The sequence below is a fragment of the Piliocolobus tephrosceles genome, chromosome 15, assembly GCF_002776525.5.
Source record: "Piliocolobus tephrosceles isolate RC106 chromosome 15, ASM277652v3, whole genome shotgun sequence".
Taxonomy (NCBI): domain Eukaryota; kingdom Metazoa; phylum Chordata; class Mammalia; order Primates; family Cercopithecidae; genus Piliocolobus; species Piliocolobus tephrosceles.
Genome location: NC_045448.1, coordinates 69764673 through 69783210, shown reverse-complemented (window position 1 = coordinate 69783210; position 18538 = coordinate 69764673). Strand labels below are relative to the sequence as shown.

The 18538-nt window shown below is 44.2% G+C and overlaps 1 protein-coding gene across 2 annotated transcripts in view; it reads right to left on the bottom strand.

Moving 5' to 3' along the window:
• The window catches only part of ANTXR1 (ANTXR cell adhesion molecule 1), a 238291-nt gene that overhangs the window by 71353 nt on the left and 148400 nt on the right, over positions 1-18538 (bottom strand). The window contains exons 14-15 of one of the 2 annotated variants that reach the window (XM_023224037.2): positions 8209-8250; positions 5965-6156 (exon numbers count right to left, since the gene is read on the bottom strand). In XM_023224037.2, the coding sequence (XP_023079805.2) occupies positions 6100-6156; positions 8209-8250 (99 nt within the window). In that variant the 3' untranslated portion in view covers positions 5965-6099. Of the gene's footprint in view, positions 1-5964; positions 6157-8208; positions 8251-18538 lie in introns of those variants that run through there. The other variant, XM_023224036.2, reaches the window with a different exon arrangement.

Below are 18538 nucleotides of genomic sequence, written 5' to 3'. Positions count from 1 at the left end.
TCCCTCTAGTCCCTGGCCCCTCCCTCTAGTCCCTGGCCCCTCCCTCTTGTCCCTGGCTTGGGGAAGGAGGGGCCGCCCCCGTGCTCAGGCCCCAGGCAGGGCCTGGCCTTCTCGCAACAGGAAATGCCTAGGGCTTGGGCAATCTCCATACGCTGCAGCGCCACCGAGCTCGTCGCTTAATCCCCTGACCGGCGCTGGCCTGCCAAGCTCAGACAACAGCACCAGGCAGCACAAAGGCCCAGGGGCTGACGGATGGACGGGAGAGTCAGAGTTTCCCCTGCAGTTCGCATGGGTCTGTTTACACATTCTGGAGACAGAAGGGTTTTGCAATTCCCAGGAAGAGAAGGGAATCTTTGATGTGTCTTTTCATTTGGCCAAAAATGGATGGAGTAGAATCCCAGCCCCTCAGCAAGGCCACTAAGAAACTCGGCAGCACCGGAGGGTGGATTTTTACATCTCATTATATCATAAAGGCTCTTGAGAACTTCCTCCTACCCTTCAAGGATGGTAGCAGGGGGGGAGAAAACACCAGTATAGAAATCCTCAGTGTGAGCTGGCTTTCCTTTAGTAAACCAAACCAAAACAAAACAAAAACCTTGCTGTCCTCTATGGTTATTGGAGGATGGGGCTGGATGAGCCCAATTGCTTTGGATGAGAAATCAGGGGTTTGTGGGGAATGAGAAGATGAGCAGAACAGAGTGGGGCCGAGTTACCAGCAAACTGCTACGACCCCCCATCCCCCCGAGTGGCGGGAGTGGCCGGTGGTAAAGAAGAGGCCCTTTACTATTCCGTCAGGGGTTGTGGGCTGCACTATACTTTTAAACCTTCAGTAAAATTTGATGCGCAGCTGGATGTGTGCCAGTGCTGCTAGATCGTGTCTAGCAATCCGAGAAGATGAGATAACGCGGAAGAAGCAAGGAGTAGGAGTCAGTGGTGCCTGGGAGAAACCGCAGGGATTGGGGAGGGAGGCTGGTTTCCCATCAAGGGAAGTTGTGTTTAAATCTGAAAGGATGTGGTGGCTCCAGACGTCCAGCTGGCTGGAGCTTGGGTAACAGAAATGGCAGCACATTCCTCAGATGGTAGAGGCCCCTTCCGACCTGCATGTCCTCAGGCAGACCTGGGTGTGCCTGCAGGCACAGTCCTGCTCGAGGAAGGAACAGCTGTAGAGGATGAAGTCTCTGAACTCACTTGGTTAGCCTGTAATTGGATTAGCCCTGTGCTGTCCTCAGACCCTGAACTTTTCCCATCTTTCCCAATCATGCCAGGCTTTTGTGCAGCTCCGCGCTTCAACATGCAGGGCTCCACATGCCTGAAAAGCCCTTCTCGCATTTCTTCTACCCATCCCTTCATGTTGTTTAAGTGTAACCTATTCTGCGAAGAACTCCCGGGTTCCCCAGAGAATGCAATGCTCCCTCCTCATGTTTCCACAACTCCACCTTCCACTCACGCAACACATTTAACTGTTAGTTATTAAGCAAACCAGAGGGTAGAAGGAATTAATTTTCCAGATTCTGGGGCTGCCTCACTCCTGCATGTAGACTGTGCATGGGACAACTCCACAGACTTGATGTGAATAGTGCCCCCTGGAGTTGTGCGTAGGGTGGCCCTCTCAGACTCAGTTGATAAGTTCTTTAACATTCCTGCTTCTCTGGTATCCATTTACTAGAAGAGCCACACGGCCAGTTTGACCCAAGAAGGCTCACAATTCCCAATTCACTGCAAGTTTCAATAGGAACTATCAATGAAAAGAAGCACATAACTGAAAGAGAATCAAGCCCAAGGCAGTAGCTTTAAATCAGCTTTTAAATTAATTTTAAATGTCATTGACCTGGAGCACATCTTAAATGTATAAGCTCAACAAGGGCCTTTTATTTGTCAGTTCTTTCACTAACTCAAGCAACTATCATTGAGTCCTCATCACCTGCCAGCACAGTGTTGTGTTTTGAGAAAAATAAAGAGAACTCAACTGTGGACAATATTGTTTACATTTATAGAGGAGTGAGTTTTGTGAGAATGATGACATGAATTAAAGGACTAAGGCCACAGAAACTCCCTGGTCTGGGAGGCTCCGAAGGGCAGAACTTAAAGTAGAACTGGTAGGACTGTCTCATCTGGTCTTTGGGGAGAAGTCAGGGAGATCCCCTCAATGTCAGTCTTGGAGGCAAACTCCTAGGAGTGAATTGGCAAGTCAGAAAGATCCAGCAATACTTCTGTTTGTAAATACAAAAAATTCCGAAGGATTTAAGATTTCACCATTCTGAGCCGCATTTCACATGTCATGGCACCATTATATCTGTTTACTTAAACAAAGTGATTAAAGACAACACAAGGATTGTCCTGTATTCTTCAATAAAGAATAAAGTGTTTATTTTCCTAGCAGCAATGTTTTTTTTTTTTTTTTTTATTGAAAGTATTAAAACATAGAATACTGAATTTTGGGCCTTTTCTAGGACTTCTGTTTGGAGTGTATGTGTGTGAATGTGTGTGTGAGTGTGTGTGTATGTGTGTGTGTATATTTAATGGTCACTGGCAAGAAGATGCCCTGACAGTAGCTTGGCCCTTCATCCCTCCAGGGTGGAGGCTACTCTGGGTGTCTGTGTAGACATGAAGGATGCCAGGCCTGTTGCTATTAGGAGTTCAACCTATCTAGCCCTGTATAATTTTCCATAGCTCAGTTTTCCTATCTAAACATTTCTTGCCACAGAGAAATTGTTAGGATCAGTGAGCATAATAATAAATCTGAAAATAAGCTCATCCTTCAAAGCCAGGTGCCTATTGTTCACTGGATGGGCATCAATGCCTTCAATAGGCACCCCTCTCCCTTCAGATACAAAACACCAACCTATAGATGTCCACATATTCACATCCGTTCTCACTCTCACCCACCCCCCAGTGCACATATACTAACCCATGATTAAAACAAGAAGACACATTCTTTTTTTGGAAGAGTTGGGGTCTTGCTCTGTTGCCCAGGCTAGAGTGCAGTGGCACGAACATGGCTCACTGCAGTTTCCAGCTTCTGGGCTTAAGCGGCCCTCCAGCCTCAGTCTCCCAAGTAGCTGGGACCACATGTGTGACAGCCACCATGCCAAGCTAATTTTTATTTTTGTAGAGATGGGAGTCTCCCTATGTTGCCCAGGCTGGTCTCAAACTCCCGGTCCCAAGCAATCCTGCTTGAGCCTCCCAAGGTGCTGGGATTACAGGAGTGAGCCACCATACCAAGCTCCCAGATGCATTCTAAAGTTTCATGATGAGACATGGTGATGTGGGAGCATGAAAGAGAAGACAGGCGGGAAACCTGGGGATGAGAGCTAAAGAGAATAGCTACACACTAGGGCCACAGACAGAGCACAGAAAATAAGTAGCCATCTTTACATCAGTCTTAAAAGGGACTGTGTGCCCTGTCTGAGTGACAGGGTCAGAGAGGGGTGACACTGCCACTCAAGAAAGGGGCACCTGATGCTCCCAACAAGGAGCGGAGGCCTTGCTCTTGGTTGCAGGAGCTACATCGTCTTCAGGGACGGGTGAGGAAAGACTGCTCTACGCTTCTTTTTCAGGTACAAGTTTGAATCCCAGTCCCATCACTTAATAACTGAAATCTTGGGGCAACTGGTATTTTAGTCTCATTATAGCTCAGTTTTGCATCTGTAAGACAGGAGTTCATAATAGCACACTTTTGTTTCAGGGCTGCTGAATGATGAAATGAAATGTACCACAAAAAGTGCTTCACATCACTGCCTGGATAGTCATAAATGCTCAATAAATGTCATCTTTAGTAATTAACCACTATTATTATTAATTTTTATACATTCACATGCAATATCCACCAGGAATCTCTGCCTTTCTTCCTGAGTAGGACTGATTAGGCCACTAACTTTATAAACGTCCAGTTACACTCTCTCTCTCTTTTTTTTTTTTTGAGATAGAGTCACGCTCTGTTGCCCAGGCTGGAGCGCAGTGGTGTGATCTTGACTCACTGCAACTTCCGCCTCCCAGGTTCAAGCAATTCTTCTGCCTCAGCCTCCTAATCAGCTGGGATTACAGGCATGTGCCACCACGCCCAGCTAATTTTTGTATTTTTAGTAGAGACAGGGTTTTGCCATGTTGGCCAGGCTGGTCTCAAGTTAGCTGCCCACCTCGGCCTCCCAAAGTGCTAAGCCACTACGCCTGGCCCAGTTATACACTCTCTTAAGGCAACTCTGCCAGAGAATGTCACACTTGCTATTAGCCCACAGGAGGTACTCATTCTAGAGTTGTTGAATAAATAAGATTTTTAAATATCAAAAAACACTGGGGTTACTTACATACCTTTTACTTCTATCCTATTTGACTTCTCTAATGTCCCTCCAGTCAGATTCTAAGACCTTGGTTTGCTTGATGCTAAAAAGTACAATGTTTTATCTATTATTGCCTGCGTCTCCAGTTTGGGTAGTTTCTTGATTTATTTCTGACACAATATTTAGTTGATTAAGCCAGAGGGTTTCAAAAGGAAATGAAGGAGGGGAGGCGCTCTAGGCTCCAAGAAAGGAATGTTTTGTTTTTCATTGCAAATAAAATGTACTAGTCATCTGTCCAGCCCAGGTCTGGCCAAGGCAGTGTGATTAAGGAAGAAAATGGCAGGTGTTTCTGGAGCTATGCCTTTGATAGAGTAAGAAAGCACATGGGAAAGGAAGCATCTTCTCTTTCCAGCACATTTACTTCATGTGTAGGTCTGTGTGTGTCTGAGACATGGAGCTGCTTGGGGCTAAGCCATAACCCACTTTACATTCAGTCATGGGGCTTCCTGCTCTCTGTTGCCTTTCAAATATGCATGAAGTTGGGAACGATAGGATCTTTGGGAGCCTGTATAAGTGGCAGATGTTGGGAGAATATGGCATAGATTCCTGGGTGTAGCTTTTATTTTGATGGTATTTAATGAGACCGAAGTTTTGTTTCTGAAACAATACTATTTCAGAGAGGCCACAGGGCATGCACCAGGTCCACTCCTCCTTCTGAGGGGAGCTATTCTCACCAGGGCCATGGGGCCTACTAGGAAGCTTCTCTTTGGCCAGATGTGACCCAAGGGCAGCAGTCTGTCGGCTGGCTGTGAGCTGTGACTGATGATCTATGGTCTGGAGTGAAAAGATGAGCTGGACCAAATATTTTCCCCTGTTGGGAACTGGAAGATGGAAACCGAGAGACTCAGGCTATAAGCACTGGGGGCAGACGGTGAAATGAAGATGGAAAATATCAGATAGAGTCAGGGGAGAGGGCTCTCTAGGAACCAGAGTTACAAGGGCAGAGAGGAGGCCAGTAAGAGAAGGCAGAAGGGAGTAAATTCCCAGAGAGAAGCAGAGCTGCTAGCAGTGAAATCGAAAGCTGGTGAGGGTGGTGTCTGGAGCTGCCTCAGTTATTTACTCAGCCACAGTCTACCTGAGTTCTTTCATCTTGGACTAGCTTGAACTGGTCTCTGTGTTGTGCAGGCTAATGAGGCAGATAAAAACTCAAATATGGTCATAAAATCCATGGAAGGTGATTACATGCAGAACAAAACCATCACATGAAGTGCTCCATTACTGCATTCTCCCATGAACTGCCAGTTATTTGGAATAACTGGAGACTTAGGGAGGGATCCTCACTGGTGCCACTTGAGAAGACCCTTAACCCAGGAAATGTCCCTCTTAGTTAAAATGGAGCGTCCTTGCTTTTACTGAGCTCTTCAAGTTTCAAGTAATTTCTCTTTGTACCCTCTTTATACAAGTGTGTCACTGTTGGTTACACAGAATCTCAGAAAGTAGTTCCTTTTTCTATTATGAATTTTTGTATTTTCTATTAAAAAGGTCACTGAGAGCTTATTATAAAGTTATCTTCATTCTCTAAGTTTAGCTATTTAAATAGTAGACATGCCCAGAATATGATACTTATAGAACTGATGAAAGTTTGCATAAATAATACTGAACGTCTTCATATATATGGCAGAGAGTGTTTGATGTCATATAGTTATCTATTGAGTGTTAGACACTGGAATTTGAATACAGGGAACTAGAGGAAAAGACTGTCTAGATTGAGACTATGATTTTCAGAGCATTGTATAAAATAATTTGCACGGGCTATGTTAGGTTATCTGTTTCTGTGGGATTTCTTTCTTTCTTCTTCTTGTTCTTTTATTTTATTTTTCTGCCAAAATACATCAGGAAGGAGATTAGGCAGACTAACTCACAGGGCCAACACACATGCTAAAAAGTGCCTGATGCTAAAAAGTACAATGTTTAAATTTTTATTGCCTAGGTCTCCAGTTTGGGTAGTTTCTTGATTTACTTCTGACATCATATTGAATGATTAAGTCAGAGTGTTTCAAAGGGAAATGAAGGAGGGGAGGGGGTCTAGGCTCCAGGAAGGGAATGTTTTGTTTCTCATCAGCAAATGAAATGTACTAGTCATCTGTCCAGCCCAGGTCTGGCCAAGTATAATGAACTGCAGGTGTTCACGTGAGTTATCCCTTTGATAGAGTGACAGGGGACAGGTGAGGAAGCTTCAGCCCAAAAACTCTTTTAAGCCTAACATAACCCTTTAGATTCAAGCATTCTGAGGTTGTCATTCTGTTTGGGAAATAAAGTCAGCTTTCTACAACTTTTATGAAACTGAAAAAACTCAACTACTTCTCTTCCTTGCTTTTGGCTATTCTTCCTAGATGGTTCTCTAGTTTGGGCTTTTTCACTTGGCTCCAAAATTGTGTTGCTGGGTCCTTCATCCTAAAAGTCCCCGCTGAGCTTGTACTGCGTGTGAAACCCTAGGCTAGATGTTGGATCTGGGGTAAGTCAGAGCCCAGTCTTACACCTACATCCCCAGGTGCACTTTGGCCACTATGGCTGCCACGTCACCTTCTAAAGGCAAACGCAGAGCAGGAGCCAAAAGAAAGAGCCACAACCCCTCTAACTGAACACAACAAGGGAGGGAATGTTCTTTGTCTCCGGGCAAACAAAGCGGTCCTAATAAGGGAGCTCCTTGCTCTATTTTATTTTTTATGTTCTGGAAGTCTAAGAGATAGCTGCACACAACAGAAACAAAGCCAACTGCAGTCGTGGAACTAGCCACGGTACTTTCTCTTGAAGGATTAAGGAAAGGTTTTTATGTATGTAAAGAAGGTTTTTTCTCCTTCTTTGCACAGCAATGTAATTTCCTCCCTTGATTTCTGGGCAGAAAGTTAGCATTCCAACAAGATGTGCTTTAATTGATTGCAGCTATTAAATCCCTTGGCTTACATGCATACGGTTCAGGATATAAGAGCCACATGGAAGTTTTAATTTAATCATTACTCTTTCTGTATGTAGGAAACTTGACAGAGGCATTGGAAGGGGAAGGGTGAGGAACTGGCACTTGATTTGCACACAACAGACCTTAGGGATTGAGGACAATAACTTGAAACCTTATCAACATATCTTTTGGTCTCATTGAGTGTTTAGATATGTAACCCTGGCTTCTGAATTGGTGGGTGTTACTTCTAGAGACTCCAGCTGTACTGAGAGTGACCAGATTAGCTAAGCCACTTGATAGACACTCTTGCGTTTCTCATGATTAGCCTTTAATGCCTCCACTGTAATCTACCCCAGGCCACCCTTGCATCAGAACTGCTTACTGGCCAATTCAGTGGTAGAGTCCAAGAATTTTTTTCTTTAGATGATGAGGATTTGAGACGAAGGCCAGGATATTAACATATCCCTCTCCAGCATATTTTCATTACTGCCTGGCAAATCTTTAGATAATATTGTTTTTAAATTAAAGAAAAACGAAGTATTTGGCATCAGGCTATTCCTAGAGCCAATGACTGGAGAATGCAGCAAATTGTGCCTGATCTACACACATAAAGCATTAAGTCTCTGCAGGGAGAAGAGAATCTTAGGGTTTGTTTGAGAGGAAAAGTCAGTGTCTCAAAGCTGCAAATAACTGTATTGATAAAAACATTTGTTTACGTCTCAAATTTTATCTCTGCAGGGAGGAAAACCTCCAAAATCCATTGTCTTTTCTGGCAGTTTAGTTCAGTTTCTTGTTCACCCCGGTTAGGAAAGGCCAGAGACTTTCTTCCCTTCTGCTTCACAGGCAGGTATATTAAATTCTTTGGGCCTGACTTAGCTCTGCTCCGTAGGGGGCTAAGTGTCCAGCTGCCCAGCCAGCTCTCCACCCCACTCTGCCACCCGGCCCACCCGCCACCATCCTGCTGTGGTCACTTACCTCACTCTCCTCAGCAGGGGGTGGAGGGACCTCCTTGATAATCTGAAAAGAAAACAGAGAACAGGTCAGTGAAAAATCGCTGGCTACCTTCCTTCTAAGAGGCCTGTGGTCAGGAGGTATTGTGGTGGTGCTGCCATAATTACCATGGCAATGGCCCCAGCAAGTCGAACTTAATCAGTGCCATGAGGTGTCTTTCTGGACAGAGTAGCTCTGCTAGTTAGCATATGACTCAGGCTGAGGGTTCCAGTCAAAATTGCGTCTTTTGTGTTTTTATATAGAGAAATAAATGTTGCGCAGGTAACAGTTTCATTTCCTACCCCAGATAGCTATCATGCAAACTTATTCACTCATTTATTCATCTAGTCATTCACCTATCAGATTATTCATCCATCTGTCCAACCATCTACACATTTAACAAAAAATTGTCACATGATGGAAGTTAAGACGGTGCTTTAGGGATGCATTAAGCGTGGACCCCACTCAGGCTGCTGGCAGTCCTTCGGCTGTCACAGGTCCTCACGGGTGCCTCTGCAGGGTGGATGTGCTGCTCAGGCAGACCGATTCCCAACAGAGGCAGCAAAGGAGTGTCCAGGGATTTCTTTTAGGGCACTGACACTTAGGGCACAGGGCACAAAGCTTTAACTAACAATGTTATAAGATCCTGACTGTCCCATCGTTGGGGCTGAAGAGAGACATGTGGAAACTCTGGATGGGCAAGTAATTGGGAGACCGTCTAACCCATGAGAGAATGATGACACATGGGATAAGGACAGGGCAGGGACAGCTGGGGCCAGTGAGCAGCCCCTCCTCCCTCCTGACCCCAACTTGTACCCCTCTGTCATAAAAGGAAAGCCCTTACCGTTAAATGGATTTAGGGTCTCTTACATGGCATTTGGCAATTATCTACTATAATTCCACTCTGTCCCTTGGAGGGCTTCCTACTCTCACCCCAAACTTATTATCAGAAGTATGGGTCCTCTACTCAGTCCTTTTACTTAGAGGACTTCTGGAAAATGCGAAGCTCATTCCCTATCTCTGGATGCCTTAACACCAGGCGCTGACTTTGTAGATGGGTGTTTGGGCAGTGCCCACAGGACCTATTCTTTCTTCTTCCAGTTGGGGAGCCAGCCTCTGACTGCAGGCCAGGATGCTCAGCTGGAAACAAGCACGTCTTTACCTCTCCCTACTCAGAACATGTCTCCTCTGGTTTGATGATTATTCTGGGACCTTGTTAGAGCTCCAATCCCCACGCTGTTACCCACCCTACCATTATCTATAACGTCATCTCTGCATGAGGAGGCAGGCTTCCCACTGCAGGTTCTGTTAACCTTAGCCAGTGTCCCAAGACTCCAGTCCTCTGAAAGTACGGTATTCAATTAATTGAAGAGGCAGAAGTGAAGGCCTCCAGGGGTTTCAAACTCTCATTTCATCTGCCTCCACTTCCTGGCTGCTGTGAGACGCCTAGTGAAGGTCTCTGGAAAATGCAAAGCCATGATTGTGCTCACCCACTCAACCCTGGCTCAGAGTTCCTTAAGGAAATCTCTGGGGAGGATCGCTACTGCCCAGGACTGATTTCCCATCATCCCAGAAGCAGTAAATTACTTTACAGCAGGAAATGTCTGGAAACTGGAGGGAGGGGTGAGGATCTGGGGACCAAGATCTGGAATGCATCTGTTCTCCTGGGGCAGGGGTAGGGAGGGGAGTGAGAGGGGGAACAGGATGTTTGGGAAGAGACAGATGTTGAGAGGGCAGCATATGTGGCAAGGCCCCTGGGTGTGAAGAGGTTTGGTGCTGAGTAGAGGGCTTTTGTCTACACGGTGCTATGAGCTAAGCACCGCATAGATGTTACCTGTGAATCCCAGACCTGCTTTCTCCTGACTGTCAGGATTTGACGAGTCCCTTAACCTGCCTGAGCTCCACTGTCTGAGCGATCATGTGTGTTAAGCATCTGGTAGCGAGTAGTTGCTCAGTAGATGCTGCATGCTATTAGTACTCTCCTTTCCCTTTCTTGTTGTCTGTGTCTCTTACCTTGATTACATCTTTCATACCCCTCCCCGATGCATATACTAAATGCCTTTGCATAGTGGCTTCCAGACATGCCAAGGGGCCAGCACTTCATGAACTGAGTGAGATAGGAGGCTGGTGTTCTGACAGTGGCCAAGGGTTTTGGGGGAGTCAGTAGCAGTATGCCTGGCCACATGTGTGTCAGCTATGACACTGGCCAGGGAATGCGGTTCCAGGTGGCTCAACACTCAGACCAACCCCTCAATATGGTTGCTGTTTAATTTAATGTATTAAGTATTAATTGAATATCTATTCTATATCCTGCAATGTGCCAGACCCTAAGGAACCCAAAACACAATGCTAAAATACATGACTTATTAAATATTGATAAAGAGGGGCTGGTTTATGATCCAGATTTCACATTGACCCTCTATAAGTTGGGCACCTGAGCTTCTGGAAAAAAATGCCACTCTGTTCAGGTAAACAGGAATTAAGTACCTCCAACCTGGTCTCATTGGCTGAGCATCTGGTTATGTTCAGCAGGAATGGGCAGGAAGTCTCATTGCTTCAAGCCCATGCACCAGCAGCTTGCCCCTGGGGAGCAGGGTGCAGCTCACCATAGGATGGCAGGACAGCTTTTTAAAGTATGATCTAGATAGGCTAAGCTTGGAGTCAGGGATGAGAATTCCAAGCAGTGAAGTTGGATAGGCTGTCTGTGAGTGGGCCAAATCCTTGTGCCAAAACCAGCACATGGGCCACCCAAAGGAGTGCTCTGAGCACAGGGACGTGTCAACTCTCTCAGACCACCCCATTCCCCTCAGGGCCAGAGTCTGTGTTGCCTGGAGGAGTAGCTTGGGCAAAAGCCTGCATTGCTCTGTAGCCTGCAGCACCAGGGCAACACGGCCACACACAGGGTCGCCTTAAAAATAGACATCTCTATGGTTGCTTCAGTACTTAAAACCAGTGCACCCCTGCTAATGGCTTCCCATGGCTTATAGGATAAAATGCAAACTGTTCCCATGTCCCACAAGGCCGACATGATGTGGGCCTCACTTCCCTCCCACTGCATCTCTCTCCTTCACTTTCTGTACTCCAGTCTCCTGGGCAACTTTCCGTTCCTTCCACATGCTCCGCTACTTCTCAAGTACAGTATCTTCTGCCCAAATGCTCACTACTTCCTCCACCCTCAATCCACAGCCCTGCACATTCCCCAGTGAACACCTACTTATCAAACAGATCTCCAGTAAATGCACCTCCCCTGGGAATCTCACAGAAAGGACAAGGTCCTCTTTGTGGGCTCCCACCATGTTTGTTGTCTGTAGCACTTTGAATCATAACTGAAAGGCAAATTGCATAATTGTTTCCAACCAGCAGGACTAGAAAGCCTCTATTTCCAACTAGAATGCAAGCTAGAATCAGCTTCCAAGCTCAGGCTCGGTTTGGCCCACTCTCCTTTTTTCAGGTTATGTGGGCATCCTCTTGGTTATAGGTGGGCTCTTTTGCACCTTCCTTGTTAAGAGGGACAAAGAAGATGGATAAGGTTGAAAGATCATTAATAAAATATTTTAAACAAAAATTCTCCAATTAACATAAGCATAACATGGAAGAACTGGTAGTATGGGAGTAAATCTGAGAACATTTTTCATATTTCTACTCTGTAGGCCAGCACCACTTCCCCACTTACCACCACCTGTAGACTGGATATTTTAGAGAAGCAGAAAGTGACCATTTGCCTCCTTGGGATAGCTGCCCTAGAGTCCCTTTTGCACTAAGAGCTGGACTGGTGAGATAAAGGGGATGGGAAAAATGAGATGGAATATGAAACTCCTGAATTCTATTGGTGTTTCTCTGATATCTGAGAATTTCTTGAAACTGCTGTGTGTTGGGAGATGCATCTCCTCTCCTCTCTTACCAGTGACGTTAATTCTGACTTTATCCATCTCTGTTCAGGCTGATACGAGGTAGGGCCAGATTTGATGATGATCATTGCATAGATAAAGGAAAGTCAGAAAAGACCAGGTAGAATCTGATCAAATTGAAATGTTATTGACAGCTTCTCATTGAGTCAAATAAATTCCAGTTCTTATGTGCACCCCTGAGTTTGGCTGTTGGAAAGGGTAATGATGGAAGATGTGGAGATGCAGTCAGCATAGTACGAATATGGTAGAAAGATCACGTGTGCCCAGGGCCTGTTTGACGCCTGGGAAGTTGAACTATTTTGGTTTTATGAATTAAGTTCAACCATTTGGGTCTCTATAAAGTTCTCTCTAACAATTCATTTTATTTTTATAAATGGTTTTGTAAATTGATTTTATAAATTGTTAAGGTGAAATAAAGCACCTGATGAGTTTATTTTGCTTTTCTTTTTTTCTCTAGAAGTATTGAAGTTTGATTCCTAATGTGTAGGCTTTGATCCTTGCCGCTGTGTTTGCCACTTGCTAACTCTACTGTTACAGTCTTGTGCAGTGGAACACAGGATGCTATCATTCCAGTTTTCAATATGGGCACCTTTCCTACCTCCCAGATGATGGCTGTGCTGGCTCACTAGACATTCCATTTGAAGCCGCAAATCAGGCCCACATGCTGCTCTAGCAGCAAAAGGATGCCAGGCCTAGTGATTCCTCGTGGCCCCCTGTTTTGCCTCTGTCACCTTGTTGAGAAATCCTCCACCACAGCTTCACATCTCTCCTCCTCATCTTTCTTGTCTACTCACACTGTGACAGGGACTGGTTAATAGGGTAAGCTGTACAGACAGGCTTATTGTCGACAAATGCTCATGTCATGGATGAGAAGTGGAACAAAACAGGGGACTGGTTTTTGGTCCTTTTCTTCTTAAGTTGTATTCTGTGTCTCAGTGTCCTTTTTGCATGAGCTGAATGCAGGGCACTTCCTGCAAGTCCTCTGTGCTGAAAGGCTGGTCTCTTGCTGCAAAGGAGCCACTTCCTTGACACACAGACATCTCTGCTGTCTAGACAAAGTCCAAGAGAGCAGCTTCAGATAATTCCTTTATTAACAAAACGAAGCCCTTGTCCTCTAATTTTAATTAGCTCAGTGGTTTCAAACTTTATTGAGTATCAGAATCACCTGGAGGGCTTCTTAAAACACAGCTTTCTGGGGTGCACCCCTGAGTTCCTCATTAGTGGGTTTGGGGAGGGGCACCTGTGTTTCTGACAAGGTACCTACTGGTCTAGGGACCGCACTTTGAGAACGATGAATTAGCTTACTTCTAGGAGCCCCATACCTCTATTAGATGTGTAGGGGCTATGTTTAGCTTCAAGTTAGACATTCCCATGAGTGCTCTGTTGACACTTGCTTATAACTAATTAGAAATACCAGCATCGAACTGTTTCATTCCAAAAATTATGGTTTCCCTGCTCCATTGTCAGGAACTCTGGGATCTCCATTGCCTCCCCTGTCCTGTGTGGGGGAAGACATAGAATTATTTCTGGAGTAAATTTTCAGCTTTGCATGCAGGTACTCCTTGGCTTCCACTGATGTGAATTTGTGGTTATCTGCATACAAGGCTGGCATGGCCTGGATTTCTGGATCCAGCCCTGAAACAGTCCCAGCCAGATGGGTCCCTGGAAGTTAGGGACATGGATCTTATCGCTCTCTGTCTGCACTGTTAGCAATAAACTCACTGAACTGTGTTTGTTCCTCTGTCTTCTGCACTGGGCTCTAAGCTCTTGAAGACATGGGCATACTTATCTCCTGACACACAGTTCAGTGTTTGTTACTTGGCCACTATTTCTGGAATAAATGAGTGTGTGTTCCTGAAAAGGGAGGGATAAAGGAAGCATTTCTGATTATAATAAACTTCCTTGCCTCTCAAATAAGCACTTAATACGTGTTACAAGATTCAATTCTGGTCTCTTCACCCTCCGTATAAATGTTTCTTCAGTAGTTAAGCTGCTGAAAGTCCCAACTGCCAAGAGCGGGTTGTGAAGCTTGGATGCACTGCATCATGGGAATCTAATCAGAGTCATGGATTGGCCTTTTGGTTAATTATGCCACCTTATTAGACACCACCTATACCCCTTTGCATCCCCTAACCCAGGCTTCCATGTAAATTCACTTGCCATGTGATTAGACTCCATTTTCCAGTTTTGTATCCCAAATTCATTTCTAAGAAGACTTTCTGAAAATTTGAAAACTACATGCACAGTCTGTTTTGTTCCAACATAGATATGTAACATAGGACTGTTCATATGTGGTAGGTAAACCGCGCAATAAAATCACTAAACTGCAAAACTGTGCTAGCTCAAAATCTGATTTTCACAAGGTAAAGGGGAAGGTAAGGTCTATTTTTAGTCTTTTTTTCTTCATAGTAAACTTCACATAACGTTAACCACTAGACATTTAAAAGTGTGAGGTGACAGTATTTGGCGCCACTGAGTCACATCAGATGAATGTGAAAATGCTGCACAGCCGCCAGTAGGGACCTGGGGAGGAATATGCAGAAACCAGGCATACCTCATTTGCTTGCTCACTTAGGTGTGTCCTTCTGCAAGTCCAGCATGTATGGCGTTCTGGAATGCGTGTACTTTTCCTCATAAAAACCTTTTACATAGCATTGTCAATAGGAGTGTGTGTCCTGGTTCAAAAAATGCAGGGGTTGAATGAGGGAGGAAAGCCTTCAGCCTGTGCAGGAGATGTTTGTAAAGAGATAAGAGAAGATGAGATACTGTGAGAGCAATGGGCATAAAGAAACCCAAATGAGCTTCCTCAGAGACCATGCTGAAAAACCAGATAAAGGAGAACGGAACTCACAGGAGCCACCATTTGCTTAAGAGGGGATTAGAGGAATGTGTGATGGAGTGAAGAAAAGGCAGTAATGCCGAGAGCGGCAGAATAGTACTTTCATGGTTTTCGGTCTTATTTGAAACCACACAAATCACTTTTTTTTTTTTTTAATGAAAAGAGGAACCTGGCAACACAACAAAAGCTGAAATTCTATTTTAAGCTAGTGCAGAAGGAATAACACGACACTGAGTCATAGCCATCCTCCTTTGTGTTGTGACACTTCGCCCTAAGAATGTCCTTCCTTCCGTCTCGTCTCTGTAGCTCAAAGCCACAGTGCTACATCAGACTCACGTCCACTAAGAAACTTCACCTGTTTATTTTAAAAAATCAAGGTAAAGAGCCATATTTACTGAAGTATCTTTTATTAAGAATTTAAGGTGTTTAAAACGGTGGCATTTTTATTGAGTTGATTATTCTTTTTTAGCATTAGGTTGGCGCAAAAGTAATTGTGGTTTTGTCATTCAATGACAAAAACTGCAATTACTTTTGCGCCAACCTAATATATCATCTTGTAAGATGGCACAGTTTTGAATGTTCTGCTCTGGATCCATTTCCCCCATTAGTCCTATTATTTTCATGGGCCAAAATTTAATAATGCAAGTCATATCTTCAGGAACACACTTCATGTTATAGGAGAAGTGGTGATACACAGAGAATTTTCAGTGTATCTGCTATTTAACAATTATTATTAACTTTCGACAGAACAAAGGGAATAGTGCTGACAGGGACTGACTTCCTCATCCTTTTTCTGGTCTTTTGTGCTTTCCATGTGTATCATAAAATCTCAAGGGTCCAAGTAATAAATAATATTCCTTGGGTTTTTGGTAATTTGGGATTGTGAGCTCATGTGTAGTAGGCATTTACCTATGGGAATTCTATGAGGCCTGGGTTGAGGGATGAACCTGCCAGAGGTTTCGGGTTTCCTCTTGCAGATCCCTAAGCATTTCCAAACTTTTTCTTAGCTTGCAATTTATAAAACCTCAAGTAGTGTAAGTTTGAACTCTAGACCTCTCAGAGGTTATGAATTCTTAGGGACACAAACATACATATCCACATCAAACCCATAGCCCATCTTTCACTCAAGGCTGTAGGCAGCTTTAGGCAGAAGACTCAATTTCTTTTTTTTTTGAGACGGAGTCTCGCTCTGTCGCCCAGGCTGGAGTGCAGTGGCTGGACCTCGGCTCACTGCAAGCTCTGCCTCCCGGGTTTACGCCATTCTCCTGCCTCAGCCTCCTGAGTAGCTGGGACTACAGGCGCCTGCCACCTCGCCTGGCTAGTTTTTTGTATTTTTTAGTAGAGACGGGGTTTCACCATGTTAGCCAGGATGGTCTCGATCTCCTGACCTCGTGATCTGCCTGCCTCGGCCTCCCAAAGTGCTGGGATTACAGGCTTGAGCCACCGTGCCCAGCCAGAAGACTCAATTTCAACTCCCAAACTTTTATGGGCCCATGAAAGGCTATTAAGCCAAACATCTAGGTTACTGAGATAAAAAACCTCAGGCAGGAAGCCACTGCTTTAGGGTCAGCTGACCATCTGATTTCCAGATCTTGCTTTATTTGGGCCCTGGAAATGTCTCCTATTTTCTCACGAGCCTGACTATGCATTTAAAGCAACTTCTATAATATTTTATCCAGGAATTTTTGTTTTTGTTTTTGTTTTGCTGTGGAGTCTGCTGCACAGTCAGTCAATAGTAATGGATTTTTTTTTTTTTTTTCACAAATGATGACTTCCTGCATGCTCAGAGGTTAGCTCAAATAAATGTGCCTGTATTTAGATGACAAAGGTCGTTTTTGAAGCCTTTGATTTAAAACATTGTATGTCCTGGGGGACTTCTGGGTGACCTCTTTAAGCCAACTCAACTGCTGCTCCCCTGGGCCTTTTAAATTCTGCATGAGAAGCCATCAGAACAGAGTTATGTTTAGAAGAAATGCCAATCCAGATCTGAAAAGCCACCTAACAAGGGTTTTAATATCACAGCTAGAAGGGGATGCTTGCTCTGACCCTTTTTACATTCTAGCCTTTTGTTCTGGCTCCCAAACCTTGTAAGTATTCTTTTAATTGAAATCAAGAAACCAAGGGAAACTAGGCATCTTGATATGAAAAACATCCAGGAGAGATGAGATGCTAGTCAATGGCGGATAAAGGAATCTTTCCACTGTACAGACAGCATCAATTGAATAGAGACCTCATGACTGACTGGGGTGGGTTAATGCTGGCCAAGGAATGCCTGAATCCAGTAATTTTATGCTGTAAAAGTTTAGCAAAGATGGTACCAAGGGTGTTAATTTGGAATGTGGTACCAGAAATTTTCAAAGAAATAAGGTCAACTTTTTTCTTCTCCAATTTGGAACTCAAATTTCAAATGAATTTTGGTCTCTCATCTCATCTCCCATACTGCCCAAGGTTATTTATAGATTCAATGCCATCCCCATCAAGCTACCAATGAGTTTCTTCACAGAATTGGAAAAAACTGTTTTAAAGTTCATATGGAACCAAAAAAGAGCCCGCATTGCCAAGACAATCCTCAGTCAAAAGGACAAAGCTGGAGGCGTCACGCTACCTGACTTCAAACTATACTACAAGGCTACAGTAACCAAAACAGCATGGTACTGGTACCAAAACAGAGATATAGACCAATGGAACAGAACAGAGTCCTCAGAAATAAATACCACACATCTACAGCCATCTGATCTTTGACAAACCTGAGAGAAACAAGAAATAGGGAAAGGATTCCCTATTTAATAAATGGTGCTGGGAAAATTGGCTAGCCATAAGTAGAAAGCTGAAACTGGATCCTTTCCTTACTCCTTATACGAAGATTAATTCAAGATGGATTAGAGACTTAAATGTTAGACCTAATACCATAAAAACCCTAGAAGAAAACCTAGGTAGTACCATTCAGGACATAGGCATGGGCAAGGACTTCATGTCTAAAACACCAAAAGCAATGGCAGCAAAAGCCAAAATTGACAAATGGGATCTAATTAAACTAAAGAGCTTCTGCACAGCAAAAGAAACGACCATCAGAGTGAACAGGCAACCTACAGAATGGGAGAAAATTTTTGCAATCTACTCATCTGACAAAGGGCTAATATCCAGAATCTATAAAGAACTCAAACAAATATACAAGAAAAAAACAACCCCATCAAAAAGTGGGCAAAGGATATGAACAGACATTTCTCAAAAGAAGACATTCATACAGCCAACAGACACATGAAAAAATGCTCATCATCACTCGCCATCAGAGAAATGCAAATCAAAACCACAACGAGATACCATCTCACACCAGTTAGAATGGCAATCATTAAAAAGTCAGGAAACAACAAGTGCTGGAGAGGATGTGGACAAATAGGAACACTTTTACACTGTTGGTGGGATTGTAAACTAGTTCAACCATTATGGAAAACAGTATGGCAATTCCTCAAGGATCTAGAATTAGATGTACCATATGACCCAGCCATCCCACTACTGGGTATATACCCAAAGGATTATAAATCATGCTGCTATAAAGACACATGCACAC